The sequence below is a fragment of the Cryptotermes secundus genome, unplaced genomic scaffold (assembly GCF_002891405.2).
Source record: "Cryptotermes secundus unplaced genomic scaffold, Csec_1.0 scaffold537, whole genome shotgun sequence".
Taxonomy (NCBI): domain Eukaryota; kingdom Metazoa; phylum Arthropoda; class Insecta; order Blattodea; family Kalotermitidae; genus Cryptotermes; species Cryptotermes secundus.
This window is the reverse complement of record NW_019740661.1, coordinates 1,453,743-1,474,853: the sequence shown is the minus strand read 5'-3', so window position 1 is coordinate 1,474,853 and position 21,111 is coordinate 1,453,743. Positions and strand designations below refer to the sequence as shown.

General features: G+C 42.8%; 1 protein-coding gene across 2 annotated transcripts in view; it reads right to left on the bottom strand.

The window, feature by feature from the left end:
- Window positions 1-21,111, bottom strand: part of LOC111872519 (DNA-binding protein D-ETS-4) — an 85,295-nt gene that overhangs the window by 51,073 nt on the left and 13,111 nt on the right. Inside the window, exon 1 of one of the 2 annotated variants that reach the window (XM_023866521.2) lies at window positions 4,179-4,259. The exons of the other annotated variant lie outside the window; for it this stretch is intronic. Coding sequence (XP_023722289.1) covers window positions 4,179-4,196 — 18 coding nt within the window. The 5' untranslated portion in view covers window positions 4,197-4,259. Of the gene's footprint in view, window positions 1-4,178; window positions 4,260-21,111 lie in introns of those variants that run through there. 2 annotated transcript variants of the gene reach the window in all.

The window sequence follows — 21,111 nt, the reverse complement described above, 5'->3', positions numbered from 1 at the left end:
TCCTTCTGGCTTTCCCACCAATATCCTATACGCATTCCTCGTCTCCCCCATTCGTGCTACATGACCTGCCCACCTCATCCTCCTTGACTTGATCATTCTAATTATACTTGGAGAAGAGTACAAGTTATGAAGCTCCTCATTATGCAGTTTTCTCCAACCTCCTGTCACTTCATCTCTCTTTGGTCCAAATATTCTCCTCAACACCCTGTTCTCAAACACCCTCAGTCTATGTTCCTCCCTTAATGTCAGAGACCAAGTGTCACACCCATACAGAACCACAGCCAAAATTATAATTTTGTATATTCTAATTTTTATGTTTTGGACAACAGACGAAAGGGTTCTGGACTGAATGGTAGCAAGCATTACCCGAGTTCAATCGCCTCTTAATTTCCTCTTGAATCAGGTTTCGATCTGTTATCATTGTCCCCAAATATCTTAACTGTGCCACATTTTCAAAACGTCTGTTTCCTATCTTTATGTCATGATTTTTCCCTGCATTTTGGTGACGAGACAGTAACATATACTTAGTTTTCTCTGTGTTTACTTCTAGACCAAGCTCCTTACTTGCATCAATTAAAGTTTGTGTATTTTTCTCTGTTATCTACATTATCACCCAGTAGATTCACATCATGGGCGTAGACCAACAGCTGATGTGTCCCACCTGGTTTCCCTGGGCATTTTTTTTTCTTTCCTTGGCACTACAGCCCCAGTGGGCCTAGGCCTACCTCCATGAACTTCTCCGTTCACTTCGGTTTTTCTAGATCTTACACGTACGGTAGGACTCCTTGGGCGGGTGATCAGCTTGTCGCAAGCCCTCTACCTGTACACAAACACAGAAAAACGCACACAAACATCCATGCCCTGAGTGGGATTCGAACCCACGATCCCGGTTTCCAAGCGAGCGAAGACAAACACATGCCTTAGACCGCTCGGCTACCGTGACCGGCCTCCCTGGGCCTTCCTAATGGCATATTCTAAGGCAAAGTTGAAAGGAGTGGCGATAAAGCATCTCCTTGTTTTAGACCATTCTGGATAGGAAATTTATCAGACAAATTAAACATAACCTCTTAATATATTTGAATTTATTAATATTCATAAGGCCTGCCTAAAACAGAAAATGATCGCAAATATATATGAGTACTGTAAGTTACAATTTATATTCCACGACTAATGCAGACATGTATTGTGAAACGTATTCTGTACAACACCAAATGTTGCTCAGTGTCACGCCAGCCATTACGCAAATTTTCGCTAGTGCCAGGGGGATGAGTACCCCACTCTGAGAGACTATGGTCTCGAGAAAATGTAAAGTTCGCCCTGTGCTTAAAAAGCATGTTATGAAGGCGTACGGGAGAGTTGAGGTAACAATTTAGGAGTTCTTCAATGCACTACAAGCAGGTGAGCTGTCAACTCGCTGGGAGGCTAAAATTTTATTTTTCGTACAATGTCACTACACTTCACAAATTTGCTTTAGAATATGCCATTAGGAAGGTCCATGGAAACCAGTTGGGAATGAAATTAAACGGGACACATCAGCTACTGATCTATGATGATGATGTGAATCTATTGGCTGATAATACAGATACCATAAGGAAGAGAAAAGTAACTTTAATTGACGATACTAAGGTTGTTGGTCTAGAAGAAAACAGAGAAAACTAAGTATATGTTGCTGTCTCGTCACCAGAATGCAGGGCAAAATGTGACACAAACATAGCTAACAGATCCTTTGAATACGTGGCGCAGTTCAAATATTTGGGAACGACAGTAACAAATTAAAATTTGATTCAGGAGGAAATTAAGAGGAGATTGAACTCGGGTAATGCCTGCTACCATTCAGTTCAGAATCTTTTGTCGTCTCGTCTGTTGTCTAAAAACATAAAAATTAGAATATATGAAACTATAATTTTGCCTATGGTTCTGTATGCGTGTGAAACTTGGTCTCTGACATTAAGTGTGAAACACAAAATAAGGGTGCTTGAGAATAACAAGGTGCTGAGAAGAATATTTGGACGGAAGAGATATGAAGTGAGGGGAGGCTGCAGAAAACTGCATGAGCAGCTTCATAACTTGTACTCTCCACCAAATACGAGCATAATCAGAATTATCGAGTGTAGGAGGATGAGATGGGCAGGGCATGGGAAAGCCAGGAGGAAGGAAATCATTAGGAAGATCTAAATGTAGGTGGGTGGATAATACTAAAATGAGTCTTAGAGATGTAGGATGGGGTGGTATGGACTTGATTGATCTGGCTCAGGCTAAAGACCAGTGGAGGTCTCTTGGGAACACGGTAATGAACTTTCGGGTTCCACAAAATGTTGGGAAATCCTTTAGAAGTTGCACAACTGGCAGCTTCTCAAGAAGGGCTAATCTCCGTTGAGTTAGTTAGTTATTACACTCCATGGACTACAGTACCATCTTCAGAAAGCTACCAGAATCTATTTTCAACCTACTTCCGGTATTCACATGCCAATGGGAAATTCAAAGATGCTTACACAGGTCTGGTTTGCATGAGGTTGCCTATACAAGGTATAACGTACCCAGATTCTTACAGCAGTTGTACTTTCGTGGAAAACATAATTTAAACAGCCTTTCCTTTCATACGTTTATGTCCGTTAGAAAAGAGAACTATACATCTTTATCCCTCTGCTGGCACAGTTCCGATCACACACACACACACATTCATAAATGGTCTCTTATTATATATACATGGTTGTTTTCTGAGAACCTGCAGCGAATCATTCGGCCGATCCAGCGGGAGGACCACACGCTACTCGCAATCAATTCGCAATGCGCACATTCGTACTCGCGGCGCAGTCGACAGGCCAACAGCGCTTACACATTAACATATCTCGAATATCGCCCCACTAAATCGTTGAACAGTTACTGTGATGCGGGCTGATGTGATATGTGTTTGCGACGATACGCCCCCGATACTGTGTTCCGCTAATTTTTGTGTCGAAATGGCACGTGTTACACATTGAAACAAGTTATCATGTGCGATACGCATGTCAAAAGTAAGGAGACGATTTCATCATAAATTTCACGGTGTCACAGTTCTGAACAGGAAAAACTATTAGTATCATATTTTAATGAGTGAACGATGAAAATGTAATAGCACTGGAATATTTTAACTTAAAAACTAATGCAATGTAGCAATTTCAACAAGTGAACTGCCTGAGGATGGCCAATTGTGGCTGAAACATGTAGCAATTTAATTTTAATATTATAAGTTAAGGATTAATTGTAAAGTTGCATTAAAGATGGAAGAAAATGTGGAAAGTAAATACATTTTTATCAGACACGGTCGTCATTGGATAAAAAGGAATCGAACCAAAGTGCCGAGGGCTTAGGGAAGAGAAACTGGAAGAAATCGGTGTTGGACTTTAACATTCCCCCCCAAAATACTTGAAACGCTTTGCACAGGAGACCGGTTATTAGAAGTTTCGGGTTTCAAGCTTCTGCTGTTCCTGAAAAGTAATCTCAACACTTGAAAGTAAACATTTTACGGAAGCTCAAGTTGCGTAATATCATTGGTCATTTCCGGCATCTCTGTGATCTGGACAGGTTTCCTTATGATCTGCTTGCGTACGAGGTAGTCAGTTACGCTGTAAGTCCGAACACAAGCGGAAAGAATTTATGCGAGGCGCTTTTGTCTCTGCTGCTGGACCGGAAGAACAATTTGCTGGAAGGTCTCAAAAACCTTTATGTACATATACGTGCATATATTTATTTACACATACAGATCAATTTCGGACTTTAAACGGTTAAGTACAAAGATGAGCGAACTTTACGAGTTCTTACAAACTCGAATAAAATATAAACATTATACAGATATATATACCACCAAATTATAATCTTTCACATAGTTTTGATCATTTTAAGTATTTAATTATATAAAAATACATTACTATGACTTACAAGTAAAATTCTACACCTTCTAAATTCTTAAATTATCATTTCTGAGAAAAAACGTTTATCGCTATTGCACAATATAGGCACATATCTAAGAGATCAAACGATGAACAAATTCAATATCACAGATTCTTTAGGTTGATACAAGATACCTACAATGTGAATTCCAAATTGAAATTTTATGTGAAGCTAATTGGGTCACAAATTTTGACGTATTCCTAACTGGATTGCAATAGAAATCGTTCCACGTTAGAGCGACTACTCACATTTAAGGAGCGTAACATCACATCCTCTCCCGCGCGCAGCCGCACTAAACTGACCGCTCACTTCTCCACTCAGCCTCCTCGATACTTCCACCTCCCTTGCGTCTGCTTATAAGCTAAGTTTTAATTCGCTCTGTTTAGCGCTCAATTCGCTTTCTTTCTGGCTAGGTTTCGTTCAAATTGGTGACTTGCACGGGAGAAATGACGAATCCTACAGTACCTCAAAAGTTTCTTTCCACCTACAGAAAAATAACTCGGGCTAAAAGATGAAGCAACCAGAAAAGATTTGTCCCCCACCCCTCAGTCATAACAAATATGTCCACAACGAAATTTCAAAGCAACAGTATCTCTGGAATCATTCACTTAAACTTACCATCTTGAGTAACTGGAGAAGAATACAGGCTAAAGGGCATTTCTGAATCGACCCTTTAATTCTCTAAATAATGTGTAGGCTTGTACTCATCTCCAAGTATAGTTAGAATGATCAAGTCAAGGAGCATGAGGGGGGCATGGTATGTAGCACGAATGGGGGATAAGGGGAATGCATATAGGATATTGATGGGAAAGCCAGATGGAAACAGACCACTGAGAAGATCAAGGCGTAAATAGGTGGACAATATTAAAATGGATCTTGGATAGGATGAGATGGTATGGATTGGATTGATCGGGCTCAGAAAAGGGGCCAGTGGATGGCTCTTGTGAATACGGCAATGAACCTTCGGATTCCATTAAATGCTGGGAAATTCTTGAGTAGCTGCAGAATTGGCGGCTACTCAAGAAGGGCTCAGTAAGTAAGTTAGGTAAGTAAACCATGTGTAGGCTCATTTAATTATGGTCGATTCTTAAGTTATTTAAGGACACCGAAAATACCCAGGTTATGTTGCTTCAAATGACGTCATAAATAGCCAGTAGGCAAGAATAACATGGCCACCTAGTAGTTCAAGGTCTACATTGGCAGGGAGCCAGGAAAACCGCAAAATCCTCTGGATGGGCCTAGCAGATAATCCGACCGAGTTTTCACATAGACAACTTTCGAATTTTCTTACAAAACTGGAGTGTTGCCGAATTCATTCAAGATGGGTTCAAAATAAAAATTTCCTTCAAGGCACAAAGGACTGCTACAAACACAGTGATTTGATAAACAGACAGCACCTCCCTGAAAAAAAAAATGGCATGGACAGGAAAATTAGAAATACTCATCACCATCATAAACTGCAAGCATCTGTCCTTTCGACCTGTTCCGATCTTCTGATTAGACGAACTGATCCTTCCAGCTCTTCGGTGTCCATCCTCTCTTTTTCCGTCTTTAGGAATACTACACATATCTAACTCATGCCTGAAAGATCCACTAAAACACACTCCGTGGTTTTAGTCCGCAAGCGAATTATACCAACCGCGTGACCGCCGCTTGTCGGCGAAGTTAGTGCCAACTTCAGCGGATAGAGGATGTCGCGTGGTCAGCGCAACGAATCCCCACCGCCGTTAATTTCCGTTTTGTAGACCGGAGTCGATATTTACTTGAAATAGCTCCTCAGTTATTCTCACGAGGCTGAGTTGACACCGTTCCAGACTCACTACTCAGAAAATCTAGAAGCGGTGAGAATCGAACCCGGACCTCTGGATCTGTAGCCAGGAACTCTGACCACTAGACCACAGAGGCAGCCCTCATAGATCCACTAACTCGCATTAAATTAATTAAGAGAAACAGCGAAGGACACAATACATAACGCTTGCAAAGGGGCAGTGCGTGCTAGGATTTCTGTGTCCTTGTAAAATGGTAACCGAGTTCAACCATTCTGAATTGCAATAGTAAAATAAAAAACACTCCTAAATATGTTAAGATGCAGGAATTCGAAAATCAAATGTCGTGTCCCGCTGGTTTGTGTGGATATGCCAGTGGAAGGCAGGAGTTCGAGTTCTGAGTTACGTCACGTTCGGACTCTACCACAAGGTCACGTAACCTCCAGTCTGTGGCTCGGTTTTCCCCACTGCGTCTTACGGCCTACGTCATCGACTGGTGCGACTAAAAGGAACCGAATTCATGGAATGCTTGTCGTCTTCTGGCGAGCGCTGATGGTTCCTTCTCTAGCCTCTTCTCTATATACAATACAGTCAGTGGCAACTTTATCGCTAGATGCTGTTTCAACCTGTGTTCCAGAAGTATTTTCTATCTTCCGTATGGACTTAATTCTGACAATGAAGTTCCTCAACGAGGCAGTATTTCGACGTCTGCTGTGTACAAGACTTTCGCTTCTTAAAGATTTTCTATCAAAAAGCTTCATTATTCTAAATCTTTCTGACATTAGAATTGCTACTAGGGGATTCAGCTGTTCTTAAGGTAACGACAAATCTTTAGAGGGGGGTAGTTTGAAAGTAAAGTTATCACTGCGCTTATTAATGTTAATGTTTCTTTTTCACTTCTAAATAACACTTAGTTTTATGATAATGGAATTATTATTATTATTATTATTATTGTTGTTATTATTTTCATTTATTTGCTTGTTTGTTTACTTTTATTCATTATTGTGTTTACCCAAGAAATTGCCTGTAATTTATTTTTGACTTATAATGTGTTTGACTAATGTTTGTATAATGTTACACGTAATTACTTTCATCTACACTGTGCTAAGTCTGTAATTGGCCTTGCGGCTGTTGACTTGGCACATAAATAATAAAGAATTGAATTGAATTTAAGTACCACGCCATGAAGACGTATTGTAAAGTGGAGTTATAGCTCTACCACTCTTAATCCAAGTAGTAGATGAAGATGAGTGCTCAGCTCGACGTCCTGGCCGCCTTACCCCCAAGGAAAGAACACCCAGAACCCATTGGATAGGAGGCTGTGTCGGCCCTACAGCCGATTACGACACTGTGGAGAAGATACACGTAGATGTCTCTTACCCCTGCCGAAAACGTCAGCCCAGTTCTTCGGCTGTCTAGGTCATGGTCTAATCGTTATACTGAGATTTTCCGTTCCGGAGGGTGGGGGGATTAACATAAACTTCGAGCTCTAAGTCATACCGTGGCATGGACGAATTCAATCACACGCCTAGCTGTAAGCAGTTTTTGTGATTTCTAGCGGCCTGCTTTCCCTAATTTAAACAAAAGATAGGTCCATGGAAATAACGCGTCTATTTGTCTGTCTCCCTTAATTAATGTTCAACCACCTGATAGAACGCAGACTGCGTTACCGTGTCTCACGGTGTTGTCGCTTGCAGATTTACCTATACTTTTTCTTCAACCCTGAAGATGGAGGCGATACGTTCCTCCGAAACGTCGGTTAACACCACATATACACGGCGCCAAAGCCCAGAAGACTGCTTTCTTCATAGTCACCGCCGTGAAAGCCTCAAATCTTACATGGTACAAGCATCTTGCCACTAAAGGGCATCTCGTATAATCTTAAAAATAACGATATGGCGGCCGCATGCTACATTCGCTGTCTCCCAAACAGCACCCATATATCAAGAGAATCCTTAGCAATATCCCGTCCATACTATAGCCCGAACTCCTTCGCCACAGTCCCAATAGCAAAACTGGGGGAGGGTGAGCCATGCATACAGAGGAAAAAGAAGTCTTGACAAAGCTATGTGCTGAGAAATGAAAGTGAAATTGGAAAGTTCGGCCGAGTGACAAACTACTTTCTTTCTAAGGATCCCGGAATTTCCAAATAGCGACATCTCGCTCACCAAACATAGTTCTCATATGGTTTTATTTTACATTATTTTTTTAAAGATTAGATCATTTCATTTTTAGAAAACTGACGGAGATGAAGATCGTGTTCAGCTTCACATAATGAACCGGTGATCAAACTGAGTCAAAATGAAGCTTCCTCCAGCAGCCGCATGTATCTCCAATATCAACTTTCATTGAAATACTATAAGGAGTTACAGAACTGAAGAATTCGGGCGGATATGGTCTCCTACAGTGCTCCAACTTTAAATACCGAGAAACAATAACGCATAAGAATTTATCTGAATAGCCGATCTCCATGCAAAGGTTCGAATCAGAAGACATCTGGGACGTTAGCGGACCGCCTTTGTGGTCTAGTGGTCAGAGTTCCTGGCTACAGATCCAGAGGTCCCGGGTTTGATTCCCGGCGCTTCCAGATTTTCTGAGAAGTAGTGGTTCTGGAACGGGGTCCTCTCAGCCTCATGAGTATAACTGAGGAACTATTTCAAGGAAATAGCGGCTCCGGTCTAGAAAACTGAGATTAACGGCCGTGTGGATCCGTTACGCTGACCACGCGACACCCTCTATCCGCTAAGTTGGCACTAACTTAGCCGACAAGCGGCGGTCGCTCGGTCGCTATAGTTCGCTCATGGAGGGTTTTTTTTGTGTGACGTTAGTACGGAGATGACGCGAAGTTATTTGTGTCAGAGCACAAAGGCATGAAGGTAAGTAATGGGCATTCAGAGAAATTTCATGCATGCTACTCCTCGGCACTACGTGGAGGATGGTGATTAGCTTCATGCCCCGACCGGTTTACGCCCTGGTATAAATGAGTAAGAGGCTTTGGGCAAGGAAAGCGAAATGGCCTGGCGGTGGTGGTCTCTTCTCTAGTCGCGTAAAACCCACACTTTGCATTCACACCATACGGCCGGCTGTTCCCATGACCACAACTGTAAGCACACACGAATGAATACCATTTAATGCATTGTCAGAGACTACTTGGCCCAGGTGAAGTACCGAGACATTATGAAACAGATTGCAAATGGTTCCCCGAAAACCGTCATTCATAACTTAACTACAGAAAGTCACATGGACGGCAAAGCAACCCCCTTTGAGGGCCCTTTTCACATACCGAAGGGAATGAATGGAGATAGACTAGATGTGTCAATCCGTCTGTACGCATGTTTTAACTCCGAAACTACTCGACAACTTCTTATGAAATGTTGTATCGAGAATCCGCACTAAAAACTAAGAAAATAAACACTGAGGGAATCTCCATTTAATAGATTTTAGTGAAATTTGGTTCACATGTAGAGCATATAGGTGTAAATATATGTGAATACTTTTGTATGGGTGTTTCATAAGTTATAATTTTAAAATGTAAAAATTAACCAAGATTTGATCCAGAGTAAGATTCAAGTGTCTGTATTCCCAAGGCACACTAAGATACAGCGGTGAGGAACATTTAAGTTTAAACCTATTTAAGTGAGCAGCCGGGGTGGCGTAGTTGGTATAGCGGCTGCCTACGGGCTGGACGACCGAGGGGTCGGAGTTCAAGTCCCGGTAGGATCAAGAATTATCTTCTCCACGTCGTCCAGACAGGCTCTGTGATCCACGCAACCTCTTATCCAATGGGTACATGACGTATTGCTTAATTAGTTAAGAACACGGTCAGTAGTTAGTCAGTTATTTAGAGAGGGTGGGTTTCCCCATGCACCGCGACCAGTTTGATCTATTGTGCTTCCCTCTATGATATTCTACCAGTCTCTTTACCCTACCGATAAATGGCGCGTAACATCAGTCCCGCCGAGCAAGCGAGTTCGGCCACTTGGGTGTCTATAATGCTTCCCCCATCTATCAGAGGCCTTAGAGGCTATTGTTGGGCGGGAAACGTCCTGGAATTTGGCTCAGTGATCCCCTTTGGGGATATGAGGTTCTTTTACTTGCCGTAAAGTTACGACACGGGACACACAGCTTAAAGTCCCTCCCGGAGGACTTGTTCCATGAATTTTTCCGCCCTTACTTAAAAATTCGACGACCTCCGCCGGGTATTTGAACCCGCGTACCACGAGTCATGAGGTGGGAACGTTACCTCTAGGACTACGGAGGCCGCTAACACGGTCAGTAAATGTGTACTCCAAAATAAAAGATATGATTACAAGCTGAATAAAATCGTGTGCTTGTCATATCTTCAGTTAGGTTTGTGCAAAAAAATTCTGCCGTGTAATCTCAGTTCTCACATTAAATCCGAAGGGTTCGGGTGCCCATAAAACTACTTTCCAGTCTTACACAGTTTAAATGTTACATATCTTGTGATGCTATCTTCCTTATGTAATGCAAAATTGCAAATATTATCCAAAAATGCTTCGTAATTTCGCTCATGAGTTAGCATACTGGATTTTCCTGCACGGACCGTTTCACTGCCTGCTGCTGCTACTACTACTACTACCACCACTATTATTACTATTACTACTACTACCACTGCTACTACTACTACTAACTACTACCACTATTTATTACTACTACTACTACCACTGCTACTGCTGCTGCTGCTACTACTACTACTACTTCGCTCAGGCGGTTAGTCGTTGACTTCTCACTGCGGCGGCCAGTGCTCGAGCCCAGGTCAGGTCATGTGGGATTTGTGGTGGACCGATTGGCACTGGGGTATGTTTTCTCTGAGTACTTCGCTTTCCCCTGCCAATTTTCATTCCACCGACTGCTCCACATTCATCATAATCTATCATCCGGAGCTCGTACAATAGTCTAATTACTGGCCGATGTACCAAGTAGACTCAGTATCACCCCACCCCAAGAAACTAAAAAAATCACTACTACTACTACTACTACTACTATCAACATTATTACTACTACTATGACCACCACCATGAGGTAAAATTAAAGAGAAGGGTGAAGGCACAGTTGTGCGTGGGCGTAATTACTTAAGCATCAAGCCATGAAGACGTATTGGGGGCAGTGGTATAGCTTCACCATTCTTGGCCTCAGCTGTACATGGAGGTGAGTGGTTACCTTCAAACCACGGTCAGTTTACACCCAGGGAAAATGAAACAGTGGTAACTTGTGATATTACAACCATACATTTGCACTATATGCTCATGTTCAGCCTTACCCTTGAAACAATACACACGCTTCTATGCGGCCATTTGTTGTACATCATAAGAATACGAATGAACTTCAGCACAGGCGTTTGGTTGTTATGTCTGACGCTGTACGTCTACTGCAGAACAGTTCTTTTATTCCTGACCTCAGAAACAGCTTTTAAAGTAAAAAAAAATCTCAGGTCAACCATTTTATGATGGATCTGTCATCCATTATAATGGGTGGAAATCCGATGGAACCTCTGTCACCATAAAGAGGACTTTGGGGCATAATCTGGTGGACAGGAGGTTGTCCCTGTGATTAACTAATTAAGTACTACACCATAAAGACGTATGGAGAACTGGATGTATAGATACACGCATTCTTGACCTCAGCACTAGCTGGAGGTGAGTTGTCAGAGTCACGCCTCTTCCGATTTACACCTGGGGAAAGACCCCCCGGTACCCATTTGATAGGAGGGTGGATGGGCCCCAGAGCCGGTCTGGACGAAGTGGAGAAAATAAAATTATTTACCCTTCCGGGACTCGAAGTCCGACCCCTCGGTCGTCCAACCAGTAACTAGTCTCTATACCGACTGCGCTATTCAATTGACCTAATCCTTCCGGCCGCACTATGGCCCTGGGGTCGACTCATCCTCTAACAGAAATGAGTACCAGGAATATTCTTCGGGGTAAAGGGCAGCCGGCGCCTAAGTCTGACAACGCCTCCATCTTTGAGCCGATTGTCTAGAAAATGTGGGAACCTCAACATCTCACAACCCTATGGGCCTCCACGGCCTGGTACAGGGATACCTTTATTTTTGTACTTTACTTTAACCGTAATACAACGTGTTCTGGGCTTGCAACCTGACTGTGGACCTCTTCTCAAATGTAACGGGAATGCACTATTCAAATTACGTAACTCCAGTGAGACACAGACCGCGCATGTGCCTTGTGAAATGTCAGTAAACAGTTCTCAGAAAAAGGCACAGTGGTCGTAAATTTCGTACCTATTAGCATTAAAACGGCATTCCGGAACATCGCTACAGGAGGCTGTCAACAGCTGTCGGAATGCTGAGACTTCAGGTAATGGTGAAGTTGTCCCTGTGCTTAACTAATTAAGCACTACGCCATGAAGGCGTATGGGGAAGTGGATGTATAGATCCACATTTCCTTCACCTCGGCAGTAGCTGGAGGTGAGTGGTCAGCTTCACGCCCCGGCTTCTTTACTCCCGGTACCCTTTTTATAGGAGGCTGGGTGGACCCCAAAGCCGGTTTGGATGATTAGAGAAGTGAAAATTCTTGACCCTACTGGAACTCGAATTCCGACCCCTCTATCGTGCAGCCCATAGCCAGTCGCTATGCCGACTACGCTATCCCGGCTCCTAACAAGACTCCGAAGTTTCGAGACAGGTGTGTTCGAGAATCACAGTCACCTACAAACAAAAGTAGGAACTTTCCTATAGAGGTCGGTACTGTCACTGTGCTAAGTCGGTTACAAAACCCGTGTGGCGAGGTTTGGGGCCTAGATTTTGGAAAGTGACAAACTTGAAGAAGAAAAGAAGCATGCCATTATTAAAACAATAAATTAAAGTTGTTTTCAAATGTATTCCCATATCCCGAATTCTTTAAGGCGATCAGTATAGTCTTAAAGAGCTTGAACGTATGTAAGTTTTGAGGTTTTCACGGCGATGACTATGAAGAAAGTCGTCTTCTGGGTTTTGGCGCCGTGTATTCTTCGTTTAGGCTGACGTTTCGGAGGAACGTCAGCCAAAACGAAGAATACACGGCGTCAAAATCCAGAAGACGACTTTCTTCACAGCTTGAACGTAGTTTATAAGCAAGTATATGGCCGTCCTCTGGCCACCTCGGAGAAAAACCTTACAGTGCCCCTAGCAGTTTCCTGATTTAATCTGCAAGGGCCAATTGAAGACAATGAACGATTCCCCAGACCTGACTGAATTTGCCGCGTGGAAAGATGTACAGTCAGCAAAATCACGTAAAAAACGCTGTTCGAGGCCCTCAGTCATCCTGCGTCCGAACCAGCCATATACGCCTTTCCAAGTAAAGTCCAACTTTTCAGAATACATCTGAAAGTTAACACCGGCCAGATGACGCACAAAAGACAAAGAAAGGCAATACGTTAGTTAACGAACAGTATAAATCTAATCTGAAGTTTCCAAGATAACTTCTAAATTTTAGTGGATTCTTTCGTGAATTATTTAACTATGTTTACATTATTGAGATTAAGCAGCTTCGGAAATGTTGTCTGAAGTGTTTATTTAAAACCTGCTTCAAATTTAGCAATATTTCGCAGCGAGACACTAAAATAACGATCCATCACCATTAAATTATCCTGAACTCTTTGTATTTTTGCGTCCAGCAAATCCCATCAATGACATTCACACCCGAAAAGTTCCGGGAAGGAAAAATTCTATTCTGAGCCAACCCAACAATGAAACACCTGAACCAGGCAGCAACCGAAACCTGTAATTGAGATACGTCTAGAAAAAAAACGGCAACAAAAAAAAACCTCTCCAATAGTGAAGGGCGAACAAGTACATAAAAATGACAACCAATACTGAGGCATGATAAATCAAGGTCAAATTCGAGTAAAGGTAAAGCGAATTTCTCCCTACACTTAATTAATTAAGCAAGATGCCGCTAGGACCTATAGACGAGTGGAGGAACAGATCCACATTCTTAATCCTGGCACTATGAAGAGGTGAGTGGTCAGCTTCAAGCCCGTCAGCTTTACCTCTTGGGAAAGGGCTCTGCGTTGGCCGCAAGACTGAGTGAGCCACAGAACTGGTCTTAGCACTGTGAAGAAGAAGAAAAGTTATTGTCCCTGCTGGGAATCGAACCCCAATTCCTCAGTCATCCAGCCCGTAGGCCACTGGTACACAGACTACGCCATCTCAATTCAAGGTCAAGGACGAGTACAGTTGCGAAGAGCTAATGAGGCTGCACGACCACTTCAGACATGGCGTTGCAGGCAGGACTCACAGAACCTGCTTTCATACTGCAGACGTCCAGTCATACAGATCTATTGTTAATGTCTTATTCAGGTATTACCCAACAAAGAAATACAATCTAGAGCATGGTGTAGCATACTGGGCACGCGGGCAGATAGTCATACAGCCGGGTAAAATATCTTCATACCTTGAAATTTTGTGCTTCGTAGAATCTGGAAGATCGTCGGCTATTTTGTCATTTTTCTTGGGATCTAATGAACCACGAAGAACATATGTGAAGTTAACTGCAACGTACAGAGTCTTTCTTGAGACGCCAATGGTAGCTTAGCTAATAAAGAAATACCCTAGTTACTGTAGGATTTTGACGATGGTGTATAACACACAGAGATATTGGGTTTTCGGACTTTATCCATCGTCCTGGTTTTTAAGATAACTAAGAAAAAAACGACGTTTCGGAAACTGGATCTGTTTCCGTCCTCAGGTGAGGGAAAAACACCTACTCTGTTGGGTCCCTTTGAAAGAGCTAGGACGATGGATAAAGTCCGAAAACCCAATATCTCTGAAAGAAATACCCTGTCTTCCATGGAATCCTTAGGTTCGCTGCTATGGTCACGAAAGAATGCCACGCAAGAAACAACACACATACACACACACACATCAGAAAACATACACCAGACTCATGGCACATGTGCAAGAAAAAGCAACTACGATAAAAAATAACCTATAATAGGTTTTGCAAGCATTTTATATTACTGGTAAAATGCAAAATAGAACAGCGTAACAAAAGAGCGGCAGTTATCATCTACAATCTTATAAACCTGATGATGGCCAGATAGGCCGAAACATGTAGTGTTAACTAATAACACGAAAGGACAAAGAGCATCGAAGTGTGAATTCAATATATGGAGGGAGTTGCACAGGGTCGGTGAAGTGAGAATCCCCATATTGGATTGCCACCAAATCTTTCCCGGAACTACTCAGCGTCCTCACACCTCATTTGTTTAAATTTTGTTTTAATAGCATCCTCCCGTCTGCACTCGAAGGAAATAAGGCGGGGAGGATATTCAAATTTGATTATGGCTTAACAAGAAATACTCATACGACGGTTTTCCCACAGATCTCGAGTGGATGATAAAGTCCGAGGAAGACGCTGAGAACTGTCGCTGTTGCTGTCAGGACTGGGGGAGGAGAAGCTAACAAACTTCGTGGCCTGTAGTCCACAAGATAACTATACCGACCGAGCGATCGCCGCCTGTCGGCGGAATTAGTGCCAACCTTAGAGAAGTGAGGGTGTCGCGTGATCAGCGCAACGAATCCCCACGGCCGTTAATTTCGGTTTTCTAGACCGGAGCCGCTATTTCCTTGAAATAGCTCCTCAATTATCCTCACGAGGATGAGTGGACCCCGTTCCAGACCCACTACTCCTCAGAAAATCTTGCAGCGCCGTGAATCGAACCCGAACCTCTGGATGTGTAGCCAGGAACTCTGACCATTAGACCACATAGGCGGTCCGCTGCACCAACGCGTCAGAGAAATAATTAAAAAATTAAGAAAAGGAAAATGGAAAAGAAGAAAGGCATGGATAATGAAGAAAAAGAACAGATAATGGAAGAAATATAAATAATGAAAGACAGAGAAAGGCAAAAACGGAAAGAGCGAAAGAGTAAACAGTAAAAAAGGTAAGTGTAGAAAAAGAGAATAGAAGGGGAAAGAGAAAGTTAAAGAGGAAGGTCTTGAAATATAAAGATTAAATGATATGGTTTTTTTCCGGAACTGTAAACAAAGCGAAATGGCTGGAATGAAAATGTAGGATGACCGGGCCCAAACTGCTGCATGGCAACAGTCTTGCTTCCATTCAGCTGATTAGATGACTGGCGATAACAGCATGGGAATTCCAATTCTGAAAACAAACACGGGGAATGCCACCCCCAGCTTGTTTTCTCCCCTGAGGCCAACTTTCACCGCAACTTCATAGAACAGCAACCTCACTATGTAGACCATACCTCGTGGTCTCGGTACTACAGGTCTTTACGGAACGCAACGCTGTCGTAACTCTTAGGTAGACCGTACACCGGCATGCGTCAAGACACGATGTCTGCGACATGACGCAAAGAAAGGAGTACAGTTGAAACGAACGAGATTATGAAAACCGCCGCACATCGGTCTGAGTCACGACATTGACGTCAGCTTCATGTTGACGAATCACGAATGAAGCAAGACTGCGTCTTTTGTCTCGTGTCTTGATGCTTGTCTTGACGCAGCTGGTGTGCGGCCGTCCTTATTTTAAAGGTCAAGTTTCCGCCGATCATGGCGTAGTGGTGAGGGCTCCTTCTTGATACGGTACAAATTGAGCATTTTACGTGGAAAACACCTATACTGAAGTATTTTTAGAAATTTTATCAGTCTTTACAAGGTCTGTCGCCCCCCCCCGTCCCCCCAACATGACAGATGTCCCATGAAGCAGCGACAAGTCTCCCTTCATTCTTAACACTCATCTCATATTTTTGTTGCAAGCTTGACAGTTTCTCTTCACAACTTTGCTGCACTATATTTTTTTCTCAGACACAAATAAATTTCAATTTCTCGAGTGTCAATACTCGTACCAACTATGAAAATGATCTTGCGATCTTGACATGTAAAACTGACAGCTCATTTCTTGCTATACAGTAGCGGCACAGCACTCTGCTTACTTGCTAGGATTACTCTTCGAGCCTGAAGATTAAGTACAGATAATTCTTCCGAAACATCAGACTAAACGGAGTCACATTTCAGAAGACGGTACATTTTTATTATGAAATGCTCTAAATCAGTCAGAGTGAAAGTCCAAGCGTCTAATGAAAAAACAACAGGCCAAATACTTCCTGCCACACCTCACTCCCCCCATATAACTCCATGGCGTGGTGCTTAATTAACCTCAAGGATAAATTTACCTTTTGTCTTTACCTTACTTCTGACATGTAACTGTATTGCGCACAGATTTTGTTACAAGTAAGCTTGTAGACCTGTACAATGAACAATGCACTGCTTTTTCTCGATGCAAATTAGTCACGATTTTCAAAATGCTACAATGCAAGACGTTCATAAGAGAAACTGTGCTCCCAGACCCCAAATCAAATGCGCCCTAAGCACATTTTATCATATTCATGCAGCCGAAGAGCGGAAGGAGTCAACGTTGATGGCACAATCCTAAGCAACGGAAAGCAGGTCACACCAGGCGGTACATGGTACCACTGGCGGACTAATGCTCCACTTGACTCATAGAACCTGAATCAGCATACGAGCACGAATTCGTGTTGCGAAACAAGAAGTCCAACAATGTTCTGTACATGACGATTAGAAGAGAACTGTAGTAAGTGAATCAATAATGTGTAGGCCTATAATGAAATACATACGAAGAGAAAGAAATCTCGTGGCCTGTAGTCCTCAAGCGAACTATACCGACCGAGCGACCGCCGCTTGTCGGCGAAGTTATGGCCAAGTTTAGAGGATAGAGGATGTCACGTGATCAGCGCAACGGATTCCCAAGGCCGTTAATTTCGGTTTTCTAGACCAGAGCCGCTATTTCCTTGAAATAGCACCTCAATTATCCTCACGAGGCTGAGTGGAACCCGTTCCAGACCCACGACTTCTCAGAAAATTTGGTAGTGCTGGGAATTGAACCCGGACCTCCGGATCTCTGACCACTACACCACAGAGGCGGTCATTGGGGAAAAAAAACACGAAGAGAAACAAATAAAATAAATAATGAATACGTTCCTGTAGGATTAAGTGACCAATATCAAAGAGCTACGAAAAGGTAATTAAGGAAATAAATAAAGACCCGAAATCCGGATTAAATAAAACAGAATAAAAGCAAATGAAGCATCCAAGTTACAAATTAAATATTATGCATTAAATATAACCTGAGAATTAGTCACAAATCCCATACTTGCCTATAACCTACTTTAAAATAACACACCCATCTTTGTCTGAGTATAACAAGCACGGCAAGATTTCCAGGAGGTTTTAACACCACAATACAGTATTGGATCTTGCTACACGACTGGTCCATCATAACGCCTTTAATTTAACCACATTTGCAACCCGGAGAAGAGGTGTATGAGGCAGCATATACTTCCCTTTCTGGTCCTTTCAAACAAAACACTTTCCTAGGGCTGAAGATTGGCTGTCACGCTGATAAATGTGAACTGATGATATGGGATAGGAAAATACCGAGTGCCCTCGAGATCTGATGGATTCAGCAGTCACACGATGAACTGCCACAACCACAGCAGGAAGTCAGGAACCGGACATGGCTCTTGAAGCTGATACTGCATTACTTTCGTGAGTGCCATCGTGTCAGATGGGTCGATCTGCAGAGAGCTTTCAACGTGGAGGGACAACTTTACCTTTTTAAATCTGGAATGGGGATGATAATCTACTCACATTTCCAATGATTCCGGAAATGGTAAATATCAAAATATATAAATCCCACGAGGATGTACGCTCTAGTATGGCGGGGTAAGTTACTAATAAAGTAAAAGTAAGTAAAGCTATCCCTGTACCGTGAAGGCCCATAGGGTTGTGAGACGTTGAGGGTCCCACATTATATAGACCAGGCATGTGAAACTCAACTTGTACAGAGGGCCACCTGAGCCCTACAAATAGTAGTCCAGGGCCGCACTTCAAAACATAAATATACATTAGATTTTGATACAAGGAAATTTAATTCAATTTATTATTTAGGAATAATTTCAATATAATTATATTTTACAGTTTTAAAAAGCAAGGGAATGCCATTTTTGACAAGTATCAAACAGCTTTTCAATATGTAAAAAGAGAGATTTCACAAGAAATTATGTTAGAAATAGCAAAACACTGAATTTCCTGCAGCCTGCTAATTTATGTCTGCGTGAGACTTCTTGTCTTCTAGTGTGTTGGAAAATTGTCTTTACAAATATATTTCTACTAAAGTTTAGTATTTATTTTAATATTAATTAGCTCTAAAAGTTGAGGGGCCGCATGTTTGACACGGCTGATCTAGAAAATCGGCTCATAGATGGCGGTAAGGTTGTCAACCTTACGCGTCAGCCGCGCTTTACTCCCCAGGAGAATTATTTAATTAATTCCTGGTACTCATTTCTGTTAGAGGCTGAGTAAACCCCAGGGCCTAGTGCGGCTGGAAGGATTAGGTCAACTGAAAAAATCCAATAACCTCATCGGGACTTGAACCCGCGACCTTCCGGATTGTAGCATAGCCCCTCAACCAACTACGCTACCGTGTGCCCCAGGTAAGTTACTAATTCAACGGATAATTCTTCGGTTATTTAACGACGCACTTTCAACTACATAGACAATGCCTTCATTGGTAGAATAATTCTGGAATATGAAATGGAAATTACATGGAAGCGGTCATGGTCTGTTAAGCTACTATTCCACTAACTACGTGGAGGAAATGAGGAAAGTCACGAAACAACTCGGTCCGCAAAATCCGGTCTTCGGGTCTCATGATTACAGCGTAACTGTTATCACCACTCAACTTTAAAAGGGCGGCCGCACACTAACTGCGTCATCAAGACATGGGACAAAAGACACAGTCTTGCTTCATTCGTGATTCGTTAGCATGAAGCTGACGTCAGCATCATGACTCAGACCGGTGTGTGGCGGTTTTCATAATCTCATTCGTTTCAACTATGCTCCTTTCTTTGCGTCACGTCGAAGACATCGTGTCTTGACTGTTACATGTCTTGACGCATGCCGGTGCTGTTGTCGAGTCGACGCCGAAACTCTAGAACCAATATGCTGAATAGATCTCCTTTCACTGGTTCAAGACAATGGGTAGAGAGCTCTTAACATTACCTTGATACGTGTGCGCCCGTTCTCACAACGCACAGCGACGGGAGACCCTGCTGACCCAATTTCTGAATGGAAAATTACAAAGAAGCTCACAGAGGGCTGAATGATATATTTATGAGCTTACGCAAGCTGTTTGTTTCTTGTCTCTTTCGACTTGGTTTGTGCTCTAAATACACCTCATAGTGTTTACTTAGGATGCAGGCCTTCGAGAACGACCGGCTGCTCGTATTATTGCGACTGCTGTAGTCATCCCAGCAGCAGAGTAAACCACATTTGAGGCCATACACTCGGCTACTGTGTTCGTATATTGTTTACANAGTCTCTATACCCTACCGGTACTGGTGCGTGCCATCAGCCCCGACTCAGCCAGCGAGTTCGGCCTCTACTGGCTCAGCGGTACCTTGATGTTCCCCCATCTACCAGAGGCGTTAGAGACTACTGTTGGGCGGGAAATGTCCTTGAATTTAGCTCAGTGACCTCCTTTGGAGACATGAGGTTCTTTTACGTGCCGTAAAGCTACGACACGGGACCCACGACTTAAAATCCCTCCCGGAGGACTTCTTCCCTGAATTTTTCCGCCCTTAAAAATTCCACGACCTCCGCCGGGTTTGAAGCCGCGTACCTTGAGTCATGAGGTACATACGAATGAAAGAATGCTGGAAAGAAAGAATGACAGACAATGAAACAAAGAAAGAAAATACAAAGAGATAAAGAAAAGAAGTGAGGCAATCACTCACTCACTCACTCACTCATGGAGCTGAGCCCTTCTTGAGAAGCCGCCAATTGTGCAGCTACTCAAGAAGTTCCCAGCATTTTATGAAACACGAAATTTCATTACCGTGTTCACAAGAGCCCTCCACTGGTCCATATCCTGAGCCAAATCAATCCAATCCATATCACCCCATCCTATATCTCTAAGATCCATTTTAAAATTGTGCACCAACCTATGCCTCGGTCTTTCCAGTGGTCTCTTTCCTTCTGGTTTTCCCACCAATATCCTACATGCATTCCTCGTCTCCCCCATTCCTACTACATGCCCTGCCCATCTCATCCTCTTTGACTTGATCATTCTAATTATACTCGGAAAAGAGTACAAGTTATGAAGCTCCTCATTATAGAGAAGCAATTATAACTGAAATAATGAAGTATGAGTCACTATAGTTCTAGATACGGAAATTCCTGTAATGTCGGCCAAAACCGCGCCCCCGTGTTTTTCGCCCTTATTCTGGGGGTATGATGGAGATTTGGGGGAGGGGGCGGAACTGCAAACATAATCGTGGTATATCGTCAGTTGTTTGGATTGAATCTTATCGCTGCTAGACTTTTCAGATGCGAGTGCACACGCAAGTCCTTACA